Genomic DNA, 20,574 nt, shown 5'->3' with positions numbered 1-20,574 from the left:
TGCCGCCGCCGCCATGGCGCGTGCGCGGGGCGGTGTCTCGCGGCGCTCGCGCGGCCCGGCGCGGCCGCCATTTTGGAGCTGGGCTCGCGAGGGGAGGAACCCGCGGGAGGACGCGGCGCCCGGCGCTTCTGCCTCCCCGTCCCGCCCCGAGCCGGGCCGGCTCCGCTCGCCGCCTTCCCGGGCCGCCCGGCCGTGCCAGCCGCCGCTGCTCTTCGTCACCCGCCTGGCCGGGCCGGCCGCAGGCCTGAGAGAGGCGGGAAGGATGCCCTGCACACCCCGCCGCTGAGGGAGACTCGGGGGCCCTGCGCGCCGCGTCTGGCCAGCCCCACCCCAGCCGCTCCTCGGCCCTTCGCCTCCAGCGGCACGGAGCTTCCCTTATCCCCCTTGCCCTGGGTTTCCTTTCTCCTGGACTAAGCACGAGCCGCTTCCCGCTCGCCCCCAGCCCGCTCCACCTCCCAGGCCTCTCTGCCCAGGCCTCCTCTTCTCCGGGTCTCTTCCTCCGCCTGGGCCTCCGGGCTCCTCACCTTCCTTCCTCCCTTTCCTTCCCCTTCCCCGCCCGGAGCCATGTCCTCCGCCGCTCGTTTCGATTCGTCGGACCGCTCCAGCTGGTACGTGGGCCCGGTGTCCCGGGCGGAGGCGCAGACGCGGCTGCAGGGGCAGCGGCACGGCATGTTCCTGGTGCGGGACTCATCCACCTGCCCGGGGGACTACGTGCTCTCGGTGTCCGAGAACTCCCGCGTCTCCCACTACATCATCAACTCCCTGCCCAACCGCCGCTTTAAGATCGGCGACCAGGAGTTCGAGCACCTGCCCGCCCTGCTGGAGTTCTATAAGATCCACTACCTGGACACCACCACCCTCATCGAGCCCGCGCCCAGGTGAGTGTCCCCCGCCACACCCACCGCCACCTTTGCTCCGAGTGGCGCCAGGACGTGCGACCTGTAAAGGTGTCACAGTCCAGCCCATGAGCTCCGGAGCCTGGCACTGGATGTAGATGCTATGAATAAATAATAAGGAAACATTCGTTGCTAACGCTGGGCTTTAACGCTCTGGATCTCCCCGACAGTTAAAAGTGTTGCTCTTTCAGTGCAATCATCCACTCTCCCTGTGCTGACCTTGTGTGTAAAGGTACCATGTACATCTGCCACGGGCTGTAATGGCCTTGAAAGAGGGTGTGGTCGTACGTCACCCTTTTTGTGTTACTCTTTTCTTCTACTATTGTCTCTCTGTTCCAAGGATGGTTGAGAAGCTGGTTCACCAGTCCTCTCCGTGATTGAAGTACAGCCTCTGAGCTTAGTTTGCTGTCTACCCCTGCACCCACACTGATTACAATAGGACTGGCTTTTATGTGATTAGACTGCTTCGCCCTGTTAGGTCAGCGTTAATACATAGTGCAGCATTTGCCAAACTTCTAGAGTGGCATTTCTGCACCAAAAAAATGTAAAACACTTATTTTCTCACAGATTGCTAGTGGCACTGTTCATCTATATCTGCATATACCATACACTTCACTGAGAAATGCTGTTCTAGGAGGATGGGAAAATGTGACTTGGCTATGAGCTCCTTCTTTGTCCTGGTCCCAGCATGGGACATACCTGCAACATGCATCAGTAAACTGCTTATGAGGAATCCTATTTTAATTAATAAAACCTTTCTCAGTATCTTTTGTCAAAACTTTTGGGCTTCCTGGATAGAATGAAATTAAATAAGAGAGAAGCAGTGGCATATTGAAAAAATAAATCCAAATTGGTTCACTTCTGAATTCTGCATTTTAATATCTTATTATATTTTGCAGATTAGCAAGTTCTTAGGAGGGAAGAATAACTTTTAGGTTTATAATCACAATTGAACCTTGGCATAGACCAGTACTTAATGACAGTCACTTGTCAAAGATTGACAATAGCTTGTCAAGTTGAAAAACCCAATTTCAAAAGTCATTCTGAAAAGCTGTCAAGTGATGGGCAGGATGTGACAGAAAACACAACCTTCAGGAACTATTCAGTCTGCTGGCAGCCTTTTGGGTAGTGATTGTGGCTAGAGAGATGGGTAGATGAAAAAAAAAATTGTTTTCACAATTGCAGGAATGCTTAAATGGAGCTGCCCAGTGTTATGTGCATGCTTAAACTTGTAGAGAGTTGGGAAGAATAAAAGTCTTATGCTGAAGCAATCTTCATGCTTATCTCTGTTCTCCAGTCTGGATACTCTTGAACCTTTCTGGATGCAAAAACTTGCTATTAATCATTTATGGCCATGACTGGCTTGGCTTTTTCAAAGCACTTGAGAACTTGGAGCTGATTGCACTTGCACACTTGGTATTTGTGGAGTTTGAGGAGTCCTGTGTGAAATGTTCTGTGAACATTTTAGTACCACCTTATTTTCAAGGTTTTGGTTGCATATTGTTCTCTCAGCACACAGACAAATGGAACCTAACCTGCAGGGAATTGACGTTTTTAGCTTTTTTATAGAGCTACAAATGGGATTGACTAGGTCTTTTTCCTTACAATGTCTTTGTTAATACTCTTAGAAAAATCAGTTATGTGGTTGATGGTTTTAAATTCTGTGCAAAGGAGACTTCCTGCTGCAAGAGGGATGATGAAAGGTAGAATTTCCAGATTTTTGGGGTTTTTTTTTTTAATTTTTAGTTAATAGACTAGATTTAGAATAGGGGTGGCCAGGTATGTGCTTCAGAACTGTTATGCTAATTCCTATTTCTCTGGCATTTTCCTGGGCACAGATGCTTGTGCTTTTGAAAGCTGTTCATTCTTAATTTCATAAAGTACAGTCTGAAAGGTGGTTTCTATATAGAGCCCTACAGTACTTCTAGATCTTGGAGATGACATCTTAAACTTTTAAAACAGTCCTAAATGGACCATTTTAAACTTTCTGTTTGTTTTGTGTCTCTAGTAGTGAGCTCTGACCATCCTTGCTGATGTTCCTGAGCTCTTGCTTATGCAGAGCAATTGTTCCCTGAAGGCTTCCCTCTGTCCCCCTGCTTTGGCTGCAGCAGGGTGTCTAAAGATGGAATATCTTTATCTTCAGGGCTTCTGGCATATCATGGAAAAATCACAGGGATTTGACTTCCATCGTATTTTGCAAGTAGCAAAAGAGATTTGAAGTAGGTTAATGACATGCATCCTTGCTATCATAGCTTAGATAATAAGGTATCTGCTGTGGCCTATATCCACTAAAGTTTTTTGACAGCTGCTTTGAATAAAATGTATAACATTTATGATGAAAATAGTAAAAGCATTCTCATTTGATGGACAATCTTATATATTATCACAGACAACAAAGTGACTGTATTTGACAAATGATGGACATAGTAATAAACAATTATGTAAATAAATTATAGATAATATGGTTAATAGGTAAATAGGCAAAGGAATATTTATAGAAGTCTAGCTTTTTTTCTTTTTCTTAGTTCCTTCTTATTTCATACTGTCTTTATGAAGATGTCATACCATCTTACTTTTGTTCCCTTTTTGCTCCATGGTACTTCAAGTCTAGCATTTACTTACTGAATTCTTTAGAAGTAGATGCTGAAGTTAAAAACAAAATCATATTATTTGGATGACTTTGGAGGTGGTGGGGGACTTTTGGAGAGATTCACAGCTACATTTTTATATATTGCCCTTCCACCTCAATCCCCCAAATAGTCTTAATTTGGTTTTCTGTACCATTACTCTGATAACTTAAGCTATAGAATTAATTTGACTCTTAAGATCATCACAACAATCCAGAACAGGTGGATGAAGATTTTGCATGATTTCTCCAGTTTTCTGCATCCCATGATAGATTATTTTGGGCTTCTGGGGAGGCTTCTTTGGGTATTTAAGTCATTATTTGAGAAGTGTGAGTTACTCATGAAATGCCTCACAATACTACCAAGCCAGTGATTTGGTTACAAACCCAAGTAATTAATCCTTCTCTAATTGATGTTCCTAAGTACTAGCTGCAAACCTAGTACTTAGTTTGTTACTGGAAATACAAACCAAGCTGTTACTTTTACCAAATCTTCAGGTATCCAAGTCCACCAATGGGATCTGGATCTGCCCCTGCTATGTCCGCTGCAGAGGAAAACGTGGAGTGTGTTCGGACTCTCTATGACTTTCCTGGCAACGATGCTGAGGATCTCCCATTCAAAAAGGGCGAGATACTGGTAATTGTAGAGAAGCCAGAAGAACAGTGGTGGAGTGCCAGAAACAAGGAGGGTCGGATTGGGATGATTCCTGTTCCTTACGTAGAAAAGCTAGTCAGATCTTCAATTGGGAAGCATGGAAACAGGAATTCCAACAGTTACGGTATTCCAGAACCTGCCCATGCTTATGCTCAGCCTCAAACCGCAACTCCCCTTCCCTCAGTATCCAGCACACCTGGAGCAGTGATCAATCCTCTGCCATCCACACAGAATGGACCAGTCTATGCCAAAGCTGTCCAAAAGAGAGTACCCTGTGCTTATGACAAGACTGCGCTGGCATTAGAGGTAAGTTTTTACTCCAGTCTCAGAGTTTTCAATTGCCTTGTGAAAGAAGAAACTAAAAATTGTTATGGTGAAGTTGATGTGGATGACTTCATGTGGAGTCTGTTTATTTATGTTGAGGGACCGAGAAGTTAGGTTACATTCTGAAGAAACATCCACAAGAATTGCTTCATCTATACCACTTCCTTTGAGAAAAGTGACCTAGTAAGTAACTTCAGGATCTGTATTTTCCCTCCCTTCTTGCTTGTTCAACTGTGCAAATGTTACCAGCGTAGCAGAGTGTACACATGCTGAAGAAGTGCTAGTGAGAGGATGGCTTTGCTTCTTCACCTAATCTTGAGGAAGGAAAGAGATGTTTCCTTAATCATTGTAGAGTTCCAGGCGAAGAACTGACAGTGGCATCCTCCAGAGAAAGGTAAAGATTGGTGGCTTATACACTTAGTGGTTCTGATCCTCAGCTGTGAGATGCACTTGAAGATCTTGTGCTGAGAGGTAAAATCTGGGCAGAATATATCAGAAATATTCTAGTCCCTTTTGCTTTGGTTTTCAAAAGTGGAATTTAAGAAACCTTAACACCTAAACTGGGGGTAAGGAGTGTAGTGTAACCTCTAAAGTGCTGCAAGTTCCTGTGCTTGCTATTGCATTTTAAATTTTATTTTTATTAGAGACATCTTGTAAAACTTTATAGAGTGTTATTCTGTAAATAATTCATATTGTACTTCTAGTTTAACTGGAATAAATGATTGATTGGAAGAAGTTTGTCAAAGCTATCTCCAGAAGACTGTTACTTTCACATTTAGATGATACTGAAGGCTAATTAACCTGTAATTCAAAAATGACTCACTGGAAAAAGTGAAATTTGAGCATGCTGCAATACTTCCAGGCACAAATGCAAGCAAACAAGCATAGGAAGCAGCAACATTTTAGCAAGTAAAAAAATAATGGTTTTTTAAATACTTTTGAACTTTTCCTGTTGTTTTTGCTCAGTTACTTTGCAAGTTAAAGCCTATGGCTGATACTTTTGACTGAAATTTGGAAGTTTATATTTGTGACTTCCCATTATTCAGAGTGCTCACCCTAATTGCTTTACTCCTGTATTTGTAAGACTTCTAAGGTTGCTCTTGTGGGGTTAAAAGTTAAATATGAATCACTGGAATTCCTTTGTCTTGTGAAAACTAGCAGCTTGATATTTGTGAACAGTGTGTGAAAATTACCATAGAACAAAGTGTAAATTCACTGCCAACTGCACTGTACAGAAAATTCCTGCCAAAACTACTCATGCTTCTGAAAGCAAAGCAAGGCAAGTGATTGATCTTGTGATGTTATCAATGTGTCATGGAATTACTTCAGGGAACTTGCAGAACCACTTGGAAGGTTGGTCCTTACATATCAACTTTTCTGACTTGTCCTTTAAGTGACTAGTTAGCCCCATCAGTTTAGCTACTCTAGAATACCAGTAGGATTATTTCTCTGGCCAACAAATAGGTTTGACTTGGTTTGAACCCTCAGATTACTGAAGTTTGTTTGAGAGATTCTTTTCATCCTCTAATCACTTACTGCCTCATGGTTTTTTGTCTCTCAACACTGGCATATTTTGCCTTCCCGTGCAGTCTGTTTTCTTTGCAAGTGTACCTCATCCACACTGTGGCTTCTCAAGAGGCTTCAGAAGCAGAATTCTGGGAACTGTTCTACATTTTCATTGAAATCAGTGACTGCAGCTTCTCCATATCTATCCATGCATAGGGAACTTCAGCAACTTCATTATAGCAGTATTTTTTTTGTCACATAGGCTATTCTTAAAGAAAAAATAATTCAGCTCCTTTTCATTATTTTTCTTTAGTTTGACAATCCCTTGCAGGATCCTGATAAAATATTTAATCCTAGCCTTCTGAGGGCTCTACACATTACTAAATAAACTGAACCATTTGAAACTTCTGTTTTGTAAGACCACTGAAAGTAGTGTTAGACAAAAAACAGGTTATGGGACTGTTTTGGGGAAGAAAGTTAATGGTGTTCTTTGATAAAAATATTATTTGATAGTTCTCCCCCTCAGAATAGGGTGGCTGTTCACTTGTACAGGTAGCACACCTTGTGAGTGTAATTACATGGTTGCTGATTGTGCAACCTCATCTCAACTGATAAAGCAATATGAAAGCAAAATATCTGTTTGCTGGCTGTAGCCTTGTGTGGCCAGCACACAGACAGTACTTAAAAGGAAGAGAATAGCATCTGGAGTAAATAAAGCCATGGCACAATAATCTGCTCGACTTCCTTTTAAGTGGAGCAGTGTCATTCTTCTTGGTTCAGCTTGAAAATGGGACAAGCTCCCTGCCTGCAAGGCCAGTGTTTCCATTGTACACTATTGTTTACAGAAGCTGACAGAATTTTTCCTTAAGAAAAGGTAAGAATTTATAGCCTATTACAGTGAAGTTTGTTTTGTAAGCAAGTTTTTTTTGTTGTTGTTGTTTTTTTTAATTTATTACATGAAAAATATAAGTGACCAAATGACTGTTCTGCAGAAAATCTGAAATGAGATCTGATAGATTGGATACAGATAAATTCAACTGGTGAGTTTAGAAGTGTGACAATTTAAGAGCAACTACAATTTTACTTCTGTAGGATAGTAGTAGGGCATTTATTTTTGCTGGGCTAAGTTTATTTAACATTATATAGACTCACAGAGTGGTTTGGGTTGGATAGGACCTTAGAGCTCATTTCTTTTCAACCCCTGCCATGGGCAGGGACACCTTCTACTAACCCAGGAGGATCCATCCAGCATGGCCTTGGACACTTCCAGGGATGGGGAGTTCACAGCCTCTCTGGGTAACAATATTGGTGTTATTGAAGTTACTAATGCCGAAGTCTTGACTCGATCCTATTGTGTTATATACCCCACTTTTATTCTCTGAAATAAAAAAAATAAATTTTAATTTGTTTATAGGCTAAAATGCTAGTTTTAAGTATAGACAATATCTCAAAGCTTACAGCTGGTGGTACATGTAATTTTGTGCATCTCCCTGCACCAGGGAACAGTTAGTAAAGTCTACAATAAATTACATATATTTCTAAGATTTACTTATGCTCTTATCTGTTGAGTTACTTTCACAGTTTAGATTTAATGTTTTTAATGAATATGAAATTCTACAGACTGAAGTTTGTAGCTTCTGACTACAACTAACTTCATTCCTAATATGTGTACAATTTTATGGATACGGCATTAAAAAACCCAAACCACTAAACAAGCAAGCTACAAAATAAAAATAGAAACCACCAAACCCAACCCCTAACCGAAAAGCTCAACAGCCGAGGAGCCAGGTCTGTTTCTTTACTTGTGTACTTCTAGCCAAGAAGCAATTTCCTTCCTTTCTGGTGCTGTAGAGGAAGGGCTACAAAGGACAGGGTTACAGTGTCCTGTGCTTATTGGGACCAAAACTCTGCACCACAGGGTTATGCATTGCTGTTCTTCCATCCTCCTGATTACTATGGGAAAACCAGGAGGGCAATCGCTGTTCCAAGGACTTACACTTTAAGAAGGTGATTGATTTGACTCTTTGGCATCTTACTGTGATACAGAGCAGCAAAGTCTACCTGAAAGTTTCCCAGCATTTAAAAACTTGTAGTAATTCTATAAGCAGTCTATTAGAAACAGTGTGAAGCCTTGTTTCAAACTGACAGGCTCTAACCAGGACATGAACAACAAATTCTACAGTCACTTAAAACAAGGAATGAAATAGGGTAAGGAGCCAGACAGCAGGGGACCAGCAGCAGCCATCAGATTTATACTTGTTGAACTCAAAAAAATATTCTTATATATATCACCAATGCTCTAATCAGTGTCATAGTAAATTTTGAAGGCCACAGTGGTTCTAGAGATCATTTCCAGACTTAATAGTGTTATGGAATCAAAGATTTGTTTTTTCTTTTTAAACATGAGTTGTACTATATTTTTAAAAGTTTTTATACTAGTGTCTTATAGACTTGTGCCTGCATTATAGTATTAAGTAGTTTACCTTTTTGTGATGTAGCAATCATACATGTATATATTTGCTAGTACAAAGTTACCCTGTCACTGAAATGTTTTGGTTAAATAAATATCCATCCACCATAATTATATAACTGACTTACAATATTTCTCTTGAGCTTGTTGCAATTAGGTTACAGTTAACTTTTTCCCTCTTCAAAGGAAATTTGATACAAGTAGGCCAAAATGTGCTAGCAGTAGAACTTTCTTAATTAGGAAATTAGGCTACTTCTTTCAGTAGACAACAAGCATTGTGTTTTTCTTAAGCCAAGGAAACTTAGCCTTGCTGTGTTACACATTAGAATGCATCTAACCCACAAAGTCTGAATTTTAAGCAAAGTATTGATCCTATATTTGTGTAGTGTGAGCTATTGATCAGGGAGCTTTAGTTGCTATAACTGTTGAACTGAAAGTGAACTCTCCAAATTCTGTATAGTCACGACAGTGACTCAATCTGAAGGAGACAGACTAGCACCTGTAATGAATGCAGCACTTATTTGATGCTGCAGCCCCTGCTGACAGTTTTCCTGGCTCTTGGTGAAATGCAAAGTTCCTTTGTTTTAATCTGTTCCTAGGTGAGGCCTGGTTAATTACATCTAGCACTTCCACATTTCTGTGTTGCCCTTGAATCTCCTTTCATGTCTCAGGAATGGATGAAGCTTTTCCTCTGAACTCTTTGATTCTCCAGTTTGGGCATCAATTGTGTTCTGGCCCAGAATATCAGAACTGAAGGATAATTAGGCTGTGCTTTTAGCCTGGTGCTTTCTTGGATCTTCCAATACAGCAGCAGTTCCTTCAGTGTCCTTTTGTCCTGTTTGCAGAGTGGCTGAACTCTGCCTCTCTTGTGTAGCTCCTCACTTTGGGGACAGTGCGGTATCAGGTATTTTCTCAGTGTTGGACCTTGTCTGTTCTTCTCCAGACAGGCAGCTGGCCTGAAGAACTGTTTTGTTTTGATATTGATGTTAGTGTTACCAGAGGAGGTGAGCTGTGACACTAATTAGGATAATGACTGAGATTTAACCCCCTGTAGATTCCAGAGAGCAATGTTTTCTATAGACTGACCCCAGTGGGCTAAAATGATGATTTAGAATTTTAATGCATTTTTATCTCCTTAAACTTATATTACAGAACTTTATCAGTCATAGAACTATTAACATAGAATTGTTGGAATATCTGTAAAACTCATTGAATTGGCTGACTAAAATGGCTTGCAGGAAACCTTTTGCAGAGTATGAATCAGCTTCAGATGGAAGGCAGGTATGGAAGAGTCTAGAGTGAATGAAGTAACCTTTCTGACTGGCATTTTCCACAGCTTCTGTTTCCCCAGGGCTTTGAATTCATGCTCTAACAAGGACATAATGAAAGATGCTATCTAAAATACATTTTGATTTTTATCATTTGGGTGTAACCAAATGGCTGCATTTCAGAAGTATTACTTCAGCAGTGATACTTCATTCCAGCCATGCTGGTGTGCTTCACAACTGGATTAACTTGTCTGAGAGATGCTGAGTCTAAGGAAGTGTTCTCCTCATCTGTAGATAAGGGCTATTAGCTGTCCAGAGTCATACAGGAAGTTTTGGCAGAGATGAGAATAGAACCACGTCTCCTGACTCTGTCCTGTGCCTAATCATAAGACAATTCTTCTTGCTGGTTTAAAATATTCTCAAAAAAAGCTAGTGTGTTAAGTAATTTTAGTGGGAGATTGGACCTCAGCTGACCATGTTATAGATGCTTTACAAGACATTTATGAAATAGTGCTTTTACTTGGGGGAAAAATGCATTTGAAATTAAGGTCCTTCAGGTAAGATCATGAATAAGTCCAGCATGAAATCAAGGTTCCTGCACTAATTATTTCAACATGCTGTTTCATTTAGTCTTCTCAGAGAAACTACATTTTTAAAATAATACAGCACAAGAGGATATTCAGCAGCTTTCATTAAAAAAAAAAAACCTCTCAAAAATAGTTGAAAGTTATTGCAAATTAATTTACTATTCCAGTGGTTCTCAGCATATGGGAGTATGTTTTGAGCAGCTTTTTTCAGCCAGCTCTCTTTAGTGGCAGATGCTGGTATGCAGCAGCTTTGCCCACTTAGCAGTATGAAGGACATTTTACATCATTAATCTACAGAGCAGTTTGTTGCCACGCAATAGGAGACATATTTTAAATACTCTTTTCACTCAGCTGAAGCAAAGATTTCCAAACCTACTCACACTGTGAAGTCTTTCAAAACCAAGCTGAAGAATATCTGTTCTAGAGCATCAGAATGAATATTGGCTTGATCTCTACAGCACATGAACAGAACTACATTGTCAGACTCAGAAAATGCAGGTCCACTTTTTTGATTCAAAAGATTATTTTTAAGATTAAAGGGTTTGAGAGTGGGTTTGGTTTATGATGTAGTGAAAACACAACTCATTAGCTTTAAACTGTTGTGATGTTAACTGCATCTTCCTCAGGTTGGGTCTCGAATTTGGAACTTACATCTGTCTTCAAGGGTTATTTAAATGTAGCAAATGTAACACTGAGTATTTATAGATCTTATCAGCATTTTCCTAAAGAAACATTTGCTGGGTTCCTGTTTAGGTCATCTTGTTACTATTTAAAGCTTTCTTGAGTGAGGAGTCTGACAAATTGTGCTTTTTAGCAAATATACAATCAGAGCATGCTGCAGCAGGCCCTGGAGACTGAAAAGCAGTCGGGCAGATTCTGTGTGTACACGCAGTGTTTAACTGCTTAATTCTGTATGCTGACTTCACGTTTGAGTTTAGGAGCAGCAAATATCAAATTGTCCATTTAAGAAAGGTATATGGCCTCAGTGGACTTCAAAGGATTTTCTCCCCTCACAAAAGCACAAGATTACAATTGTTCCAAGTGAGACAGTCTCAAATATGGGAGGCAGACAGAACGCAGACGGCCAAAGTAGTGGAGAAAAAGTAGGGAAGCAGAGCAACATGTAAGGCTTAAATCTCTGAGAATAGTTTCAAAGTTCAATGAATTTTATTTTAAGAGACATTACACTGAGTGTCTGACTGCCAACCAGTTTATTATAGTATCTTAAATTTCACTTAAGGGTTCTTGCTTCTGTGTGATCTTCAAAAATACCTGTTACAGTAATGGGCTTAAATGGGTTAAATGGGCTTCAAATCATCTACTGACATGCACATTGTTTTGTAAACTCAGGGCTTTTTCTTTAACATAAAATATAAAAGTCTCACCTGAAAAGTTTAAGGATGTTGCCAAGGGCCTACCTTTAACCGGTCTGAATTTCAATACTATTTAGAAAATGTAGACAAATTGCTTTCTATGCTGTATCAATGTCTATGTTTTCCTTAATAAGATTAAAGCTAGTTTCCTTTGAATTTCACAGCAGTAGTTTGATAACTGAGACTCAATTACAAAGAGCTTGGACCTAGTTTGGGCATTGGTCATAGGCTGGTTCTACTGTTTGTAAAATTAGTATTTAGCTGCTAATGTCACTTGTCTAATATTTACTTTTATTTAATGTAGTTACCACATAGAGTCAAATAAGTAAACAGGAAGGGAGGGGGAAAGTTAGAGAGCTGCTGTAATAGACCACGTGTTCAGCTCTCCAGAAGCATCTCAGAAGAATGAGTATTTAGCTTGTCTTAAAAGCTTCTTGTCAATTTGGATGTTTCATTTTGTAAATTGTCCTAATCCAGATTCAATACAGCAGTTTAACAGTGAGAGTATAATTTGTCATCATTTGGGCTGTTGTTTCTTGCTTGATCATAGCTTAGACTTCTCTCATTTTCCACTGCCAGATAGGAAGAAAATAGGTACGGTAGGAAAGGCCTGACATATCATCATTCCTGCTTCAAATGCTTTGACAGGAAGTAGATGTGAAAACCACAAATAAAGTTAGAATCTACATCTACTACTACTAAAAAAATAAAAGTTTGAGATTGCTTTTCCCCACTTTGGAAGTGTACCATTATTTTAGAAATTACAGAAGGTTTCTTAGACTGTGATCATCAGAATTAGAGCCTCAAGTAATGGTTTCTTTGCCTTAGGAGTCTTTCTTAGAAAAGCTACATTTCTTTTAAGTTATCTGCTGCTAAAACCAGTCCTAGTACTGTGCTCTTTTGAAAGGATGTTGTGACTCATCACTGATGGTAGCGTTACTGATGTGAATTTATATCTAAGCTAAAGATACAGCATGAAGCTGTAAGCTCTCCTATAAAAAGAGGTGTAGTTCAGTAATCTTTATAAATATAGATGTAATTAAGAATCTCAGAGAACAGACAACATTATTATGTTTAGCAACAAAGTGCTGGTATTGTAGTTCAGTAAAATCAACTTTTCAATTGAACCTTCTGCCAAGAAGAGGGCAAGATTTCTTTCCCTATGATGGGCTTGTTTGTGTTCTTCATTTGATTTGTATCAGAGGTGAGAATCCCAAGTATGATAAGGAGATTTTTTGTTTCTAATTCTGCAGGTTGGAGATATTGTGAAGGTCACGAGGATGAATATAAACGGTCAGTGGGAAGGAGAAGTCAACGGTCGCAAAGGGCTCTTCCCTTTCACGCATGTCCAGCTATTTGACCCTCAAAACCCAGACGAGAACGAGTGACTCCCTCTGCCCGATTTACACTGCTGCTTCATTTTCCTGGCTATCATTAGCATTGTTTGAGGTGGGATGATGACTTAATGGCACATTGCTAGCCTTGCCCATTTTCCAGCTTGCTGCAGTTGACAGTTCTTTTAATATACATTTGGAATACATACAACTGAAGTCACTGCCTGACCTTCAGACCATAGTTGCATCATGAATTTAGTTTCATTTTTAAAACTTTTTTGGGCCTTAAGCTGGAGAAGACTGAACCGGAATATAGCAGAGAGGTATGGGGAAAAAACCTTTCCTGTTGAGACTTCCATGGACATTTTCTGGTTTGCTCAGTAGGAAGAGCCCAATCTTAGGTCAAACATGCAACTTTGTGCATTACTGTCCAACAAAAAGCAACAACAAAAATGCAATTTTAGAACTGAAGAAGATTTAGTTTTGAAATTACCTGTCCTAAGGTAGTACATTTAAAATGATGGTTTCTTTAGAGGACAATAATTGGAGCTTATGTATTCTAAGCAGTTGTATTAGACACTGCTCTTTTCTGTTAACTCTTAAGCTTGTTGTTGACCTTCCTAAAACAGTGTGTGTTAAATGCAAATAACCATTGATTGAGCTGCATTGACGCTGAGGCATTTATTTATAAGGAAACCTAGGAGGGGTTGATACTTGTAACTTGGTTTTGACATATTTAATGCATTTCTGTTGATTTTTGCAAGCACTAACTGTAGAAAATGAGCTTTAAGGGGAAACACTTTGGCCTGGTCTACATACAGCTCTTCTGCAGTGTTGTTTTACTACACAGAAGTGCTTGTCATCAAGCTGTTACTTGGTAGACAGATCAGATTGCCATGAGGAGAGGTAGGAGTGGGACAGAAGAATTTAGTAAATACTGATAAAATCCTCTTATTTAAACATTTAAAGACCATTTATATCCATTTCTCTGCAGGCTCCCTGCTCTCTCCAAAGTTTCCTAGCTATACCAGCCCCAGCTCATCAAAAGCTGTTTTTCAAACACAGTACCTTTTTACCAGAGTGTCTGTGTTGCTCTGCTTCTCTTCCAGAGCTGCTTTCATCTTTTTTCCCTTCCTTCTTTTTCCATTTTCCTTGCTTGTATCCCAGCTCCTCTGCATGCTGACATCTTTCTTTTACCCTTCCTAAGGCATTGGCTCTGTTTTATATATGGCCCAGGTCCCTCCCCTTCGCAGCATCCTCTAGAAAATGGTCAATTGGAGTCAGCTTGCCTGGGTTCCCCATGTGGTAATGCTCGGCTGGAGGAGGCCCAGAGGTGTCTGTTACTAGTGTAGCTCCTTCCCTCTTTGTGTAGTTTTTTCCCTACTGTGCTGTCCTGCTGTGATTTTTCTGCAGCAGGGAGCTCCTGGCTGCAGCTGGGTGAGCGCCATTGGGGTGCTCAGCCTGAGCCTGGGTGCAGGATCTGAAAGCGTAGGCACAGGGGAATCCTGTGCCACCTTCTTCAAATGTGTGGTGTAGGTGAACTGGAATGCTCATTTCAAAATGATGGAACACTGAATTAACAGAATACATGTCTGCAAAGATACAGCTACAAAACCTCCCTTCTCAGACAGCCTGGTTAAGGCCGATGTCCAGTGTGGAAGCTGGCAGGAAAACAGCAGCTCCCATTTTTCAACTTTGGTAGGCTGTTGGTTGCAGCAAAATGAGAAACTTCAAATGCCTGCAGAATGTCATCAGATCTTACAAATGTCTAATGATATAAACATTGTCTTAAGTTCCAGCATGTTTTCTTGTTGATTTGTGTTGCTTGATCCTAATAAAAGCTTGTTGTTGGTAGTTGATGTGGGAGTGCCATGAGATCCTCAGTTGGAAGGCACTGAAGAACTGCAGAAATGGCATTCACAAGCAGACATTCAAAATGCCAGGTTTTAAAGAAATCTCTCCATTCATCTATTAACTGTTTTTTGTAGTATTGATCAAGTGGCTGACAGTCTGGAAGTTCTTGTAGAGCATTTTACTACCAAATTAACTGTGAAGTAGAGTAGCATTGACTGAAGTGTTTGGTGCTGTAATTCTTGACAATAGGCATTGACATTTTGTCTTGCAAAGAAAAGCTATGCAGTTCTCTTAACTAAAGAAGGTCATGTTTTTCCTGTGCCCTAACAATACCTGCACGTTTACTACATAGATTGTACTACTGAAAGTCATCTTCTGAATACAAACTGCACTAAACTCAGTCTGCTGCAGAGAAATCTTATTTCAGGCCTGACCTAGTTACAGGCAGCTCTTCAGAAGACTGACTGTAGAATTCTTCCTTTGCGTGGTAAATAAATACTGTGAGATTTGAGATCTTGAACGTAACTTTTAACCTGATTTTTTTTCACTGAAATAAACATCTTGACTCATCCCCTCATTGAATAAGGTGTACGCTTTGAACACAGACATTGTTTTAAGTTTAATTATGTTCCAATACTGCAGAAAAGCAAAGTACTTTACCTTCAAAACTATGCAAAATTTGTGTGTAGTGGTATCTGATGCAAAGACAAGAATTCTTGAATTTCTGTGAACCTGATTTTATGCCATGAATGGACAGTGTTTCTCCAAGTAGCAGCGGTGTGGTTCAGGTATGTAAAATGTGGTTTCAATGTAGCATACTGACCAGCCTAAGCTGATTGTAACCTTGCTTCAAAATGTGTCTTGGCTATTTTACTATGAGACAAGTATTTTCATATAAAGACTGCATTGGATCAGTGTGTGTTTCTCTTTGAGGGACTCTGGATTCTCAATTGCTTGTCGCTTGCTTACACATGTGCTGTTGTTTTATGGAACCTCCTAAATCTGAGTGATAATCTTATCAGTGTAAATGTTCTTGGGCGTGTAAGGTAACCTTGATATGAAGCATGAGAGCCTACAAGTGATGGCTTCGATCTATGCACCATTAAAGCTGTCCTTGCTTTGGAACTAGGAGCTGGTGTAATGACCTGGTGCCACAGTAGTCAACTGTCACGAAAGGCTTGGCTTCCACCTGCTGTGTACATGTGTATATAGACATTGAAGCCTCTGATCAGTCTGAAAGTTTAAATGAAAACTGTTTTAATCAGTGTCCATCACTGGATAAGCGCTTATTTAATTCATGATTGTTTACAAATTGGGAAAGAATAAACAAAAGGGAATATCCTGTTTGGGTTGAGGCTCTGAAGAGCCTGAGCATTATTTTTGTAAAGGGAAAAACAGCATTCTTTGTGCCATTTCATGTGCCTGTAAAGTAATTTTTTATATTGTATTAACATCCTGGGAATGAATGGGCTGCCTTTGTTTTCTAGTCCAGTTTTCAAGCATTTTCCTCAATACCTGCATTTGAAAGTGAGACCTGCCTAAAAGACTGCCTTTTGGGACCAGTGAAAGCGTTCCTGTATAGTTGTCATTTTCTGTTTATTTGTGTTAAAGTGTATTTTGGGACAAGGATACAATTATTGCAGTGGGAAAGGTGGCCTTGTAATTGAGACAGTCTTCACTGTGTAAACTTTTAAACACAATATGTAATTTAAAGACCATGATCTTCAGGCAATAATATTAAGTGTAAGCTTTTAAATTTTATTTTGGGGATCATAGCTTGTTTTATTTTTTGTGCTATAAGATTAACAGTATTAAATGAATTATATTCTTAGAATTTACAGAGTGTCTTTTCTTAAGATTAGTGCCTTTTTAATTTCTTACTCCACTTAATTCATAGAACTGGTCCCAACATCAAGCCACTGTGTTTTTTCCCCAATGCCATTTGTACAGTCTAAATAAAACTTGCCTCAACTTACAGTATTATTTGTCGTCTTTAGTCTGAGAACCTTGACAATAACAGCAGAGTGTTTAAGCCCTTACTCTGTCCTTACCATGCCCTGTTCTGTGGGTGAACAGTGCGTGCCAACTGAAGTTTTCCAGAATCGAAGAATTAAGCAGGAGAAAATGCTGTTGCCAGGCTGAATGTTACTCTCCTGTTCCATCCTCGTGCCTCTTCTCAGACAGTACTGCTGGGCTCTGGAGGGTCACACGAAAAAGATGCATCTCCAGTGATACAGATGGCCACTGCCTCCTCTGCCCTGACGCCCGACACGTCTGTGCTCTTCCACCACTGTATTTATTGTGCTCTTTGGCCCCGGCTTTTAAGGGTCTCTGGAAGCCATAACCTTTGTTTACTGTGATGCCCTTGACTGTGCTTGTAAGAATGACTGGATTATGCAGTGGTTTGAATTTCGCTTATTATTGGTTGAGTAACTAAGGTGTAACCTGTGCAGGCACTGGAGAGCAGCAACTGCAGCGCTGGCCCCTGCCACAAGATGCTGGTGCAAAACGTCAGAACTGTCTGTGTTTCAAAGTCAGAACCCACATCCTGGTCATCTCCTGCCTTTTCAGTCAATCCAGATCAATAGTAACTTAACTAAACTTAAAGGTTTTTTTTACTTAAATCATTAACAAGGTGTTGATACTTGAGCTGATCCTGTATAGGAAGAAAACTTAAGAAGAACATCAGCCATGCAACTGCTGCCAAGGAGAAGCCTACAACGCTTGTTCTGGTTCCCTGGACTCTGTAGGTATGGTGACAGCCCCGTTTGTCTTCTCTGGAGTACACATTTCCATGTGATGTTAATAAACATTCATAGCCAACTCTGCATAGTGTCTTATCATCAAATAGTCACATTTGGCAATTTATGTTTTGAAGAAAACCATTTGTGTTTTAAAGATGAGAATAGGTCAGATATATTCAGTGGGCTTGGTAATCCTGTTTAAGGCAAAAAGTAAAAGGTAACAGGAAGCATCAAGGTGGGTTTATTTGTCTTACCTGCATTCAGGCTTCCACAAGTGCAAATGTGAAGTAGTTCAGTTACTTCAGTCCAACAACGTGCAGCACAAGCCTCCATTTTTCAGTGCAAGCTGGGATCAGCTGGGTTCATCAGTTTGTCACTGATTTATTGAAAAGGTTTTGTTTCTAAACCGGTGTGATGTCAAACACCCTTTTAGACATACCCAGAGGTGTCTGTTGGCACTTACACCAGTAGGCAATACACTTAAATAAATCAAATAAACTGCAGCCACAGCGGAACACAGTTCCACTTCTACATGGTTCTCCAGAGTGTGGACTGTGCACAGATGAAAAGCTCCTGAGGTCCACACTCGCCTTGGAGCAACCGTACTGATTTTTGTCCCCCATATCATCCCCTCTGCCTTGTTTTTTAGGGGACAGGTCAGCTGCTCCTGTAGCAGCTGCTGGACCACCAGTCACAGCTCAGCAGGGAAAGGTAAGGCAGTTCCGATTTCAGGAACTCTCCATCCCCGAGCTGCAAACTGGCGGTCGCTGTGCGAACAGCTGAGCCCCGCTGCAGCAGGGAAAGAAACCATCCCAGCTGTCCAGAGTGAGCCTCCTGCTCTGAAATGCAAGCCCTGAGAGCATGAGAGCCACAGCGGCACCGATTGTTGTGACTCATTGACACCGAGTGTTGCGCCCACCCTGAGTCAGGCTGTCCACTCACTGCTCCAGCCCGGGAACCCAGCGCCCACCACCGTGACTCAGCCCTCTGCTCACGGGGCTCCTCCACACCGCACAACCTTGGGAGCTAAAAGCTGATCTAAGCCCTGCTCTGTGGTGTGGCCGTGCTCACCGGGGACTGGCAGCCCCTCGGCACAGCCTCACCTGCGGAAGATCCATCCCGCTGCTCCCGGGGCAGGCAGGGGGGAGCGAGAGGCGATGGGGAATTAACGCCGTGCTCCCCTCAGTTAACCTTCCCAGCACCTGCTTGCTTCATTCCAGGCATTTTGTAACCAGAACCCTCCCTGCACGAGTTACTAGTCTAACCCGCTGCTGGCACACCAGACAATTGGGATCAGAGCTAAATCTGGATATCCACAGGGAACTGGCTCCTGCTTCGTACGTCCTGGCTGGTCCAACAAGGGCAGCTGAAAGTCAGCGCTGAGAAATCCGTTACTAGCATTTGGTCTAGAAATGTATCACTAAAGCTGAAGTGAAAGTGTGGATCCAAGGGACTGTTAATCCCCCTCCACTGCACTGATTCTCAGTCTGTGCTGTCCAGTGAATCCTCTCCAGATCCTCAGGCAGAAGCAGCTCTTGCTGGGCTGTCAGAGGGCAGCAGGGGTAGAAGGGCAGTGCTGGACATGCTGCTTTGCTTTCCTCCAGCTGCCCCTGCACCCAAAATCCAACTGATCTGGGGGGAGTAGCAAGTCCAAGGAGAGGATGCTGTTTTGAACAGACAGAAGGGACTGACATAAGTGAACAACAGGAGCTGGTTTGCAACTCTTGGCACTCAACTCCACCAGTCAGCAGCCAAGCTGGAGACCCCCAGGGATACTCCTTAGAGAAGTGACAAACCCAGCCAGGCCTTAGAGTGCGCTGTTGCTATCCTTGTCATAAAAAATACAAAAATCAAACTTTTTCTTACTGGGAAGTAATGACCCCCTGTATTTCTAGACTCGATTTCCACAGTTTTTAATGTATTCAGTTACTTTACTACTTTGATTTGGATTATGTGGTTCAGGGGCACTCATGGGAACTTCTACCTGCTGAATCCATTTCTGTTATGTTAGACCATCTCTTCTTTTCCCCTCCTCTTGTGACCGGTGATACAATTAATCCGCTGACCTTGAAGAGAAAGAGCTTTTCTCTTTCCAGGTATCGCAGCTGGTGCTCTGGCTCTGAGTCTGCAGTGATACACAGCTCTGGGCTGGAGTCCTGCTGAGCATCAGCCTCATGCTCTGCAGGGCACAAAGGAAACGTAATTCATCAGGCTTGGCCTTCATTGTGTAAGCAAGAGCCATATCCCACAAAGATTGAACACCCCCACTGTGCCCAACTACCTGGAATAGCTGTGCCTACTCGGCACTTTGAAGAACTAGATCTAAAATTAACAAAGATCATTTCCCTGCAAGAAATAGCACCTTGGCCTGGACATGAGACACATCAGCAGGAGTCTGAAACAGAAAGGCTAAAATTAACTCAGTTCTGGGGTTCTGCTGAATGTGCTTACACAGGTCTGACCACTACATGCAGGATAAGCAGCACCATTGGCAATCTCTGGCCAAAATCATCCCAAAGTGCAGGATGTACCCCAGCAGAGACAAAAAGGTTACTCCAAGTACTCAGCAGCAGCTCCTGCCTGTACGAGGCTCAGTAACCCACCCTCACCATCACTAGTGACCATCTGATCGAGGCAGAGCAGGGTGATGGAATGGGAACTGTCCAATAGCCACATCAAAGTAACAGGGAACAGGTCTCAGCCTTGCTGGATTTCTAGCAAAGCTTTGTGCTGTACAGCAACAGAAGCCCACAGTGGTGTTTGTGAGATCAACACTGGCAAATCTAAACAGACAAAAATAAAGACACATTGGAGAGCAGCCTAGGAGCAGAAAGTGTGTGCTGTCCTCAACAGGGCAGTAAAGATGTGGGACTTGCATCCATCAGCCGTGCAGGGCTCACGCCTCCCTCGCTGCAGTGCCCTGATTTCAGCCCACAC

The 20,574-nt window shown here is 41.7% G+C and overlaps 1 protein-coding gene across 1 annotated transcript; it reads left to right on the top strand.

Moving 5' to 3' along the window:
- Positions 1 to 52: 52 nt before the first annotated feature.
- CRKL (CRK like proto-oncogene, adaptor protein) lies at positions 53 to 17,721 on the top strand. The gene is made up of 3 exons (XM_002196812.7): positions 53 to 878; positions 4,021 to 4,483; positions 12,959 to 17,721. Exons 1-3 carry the CDS (start codon positions 565 to 567, stop codon positions 13,091 to 13,093), a joined length of 912 nt encoding a protein of 303 aa, XP_002196848.1. The 5' UTR covers positions 53 to 564; the 3' UTR covers positions 13,094 to 17,721.
- Positions 17,722 to 20,574: the final 2,853 nt, after the last annotated feature.

The sequence above is a fragment of the Taeniopygia guttata genome, chromosome 15 (genome assembly GCF_048771995.1).
Source record: "Taeniopygia guttata chromosome 15, bTaeGut7.mat, whole genome shotgun sequence".
NCBI lineage: Eukaryota > Metazoa > Chordata > Aves > Passeriformes > Estrildidae > Taeniopygia > Taeniopygia guttata.
This window is presented reverse-complemented; position numbering and strand designations above follow the sequence as displayed.

Bases quoted from the DNA above. Each gene is read 5' to 3' on its own strand.
- CRKL (XM_002196812.7), top strand. From the start codon at position 565: ATGTCCTCCGCCGCTCGTTTCGATTCGTCGGACCGCTCCAGCTGGTAC. The intron at 879-4,020 runs GTGAGTGTCCCC...CCAAATCTTCAG, and splicing joins CTCATCGAGCCCGCGCCCAG to GTATCCAAGTCCACCAATGG. The intron at 4,484-12,958 runs GTAAGTTTTTAC...CTAATTCTGCAG, and splicing joins AGACTGCGCTGGCATTAGAG to GTTGGAGATATTGTGAAGGT.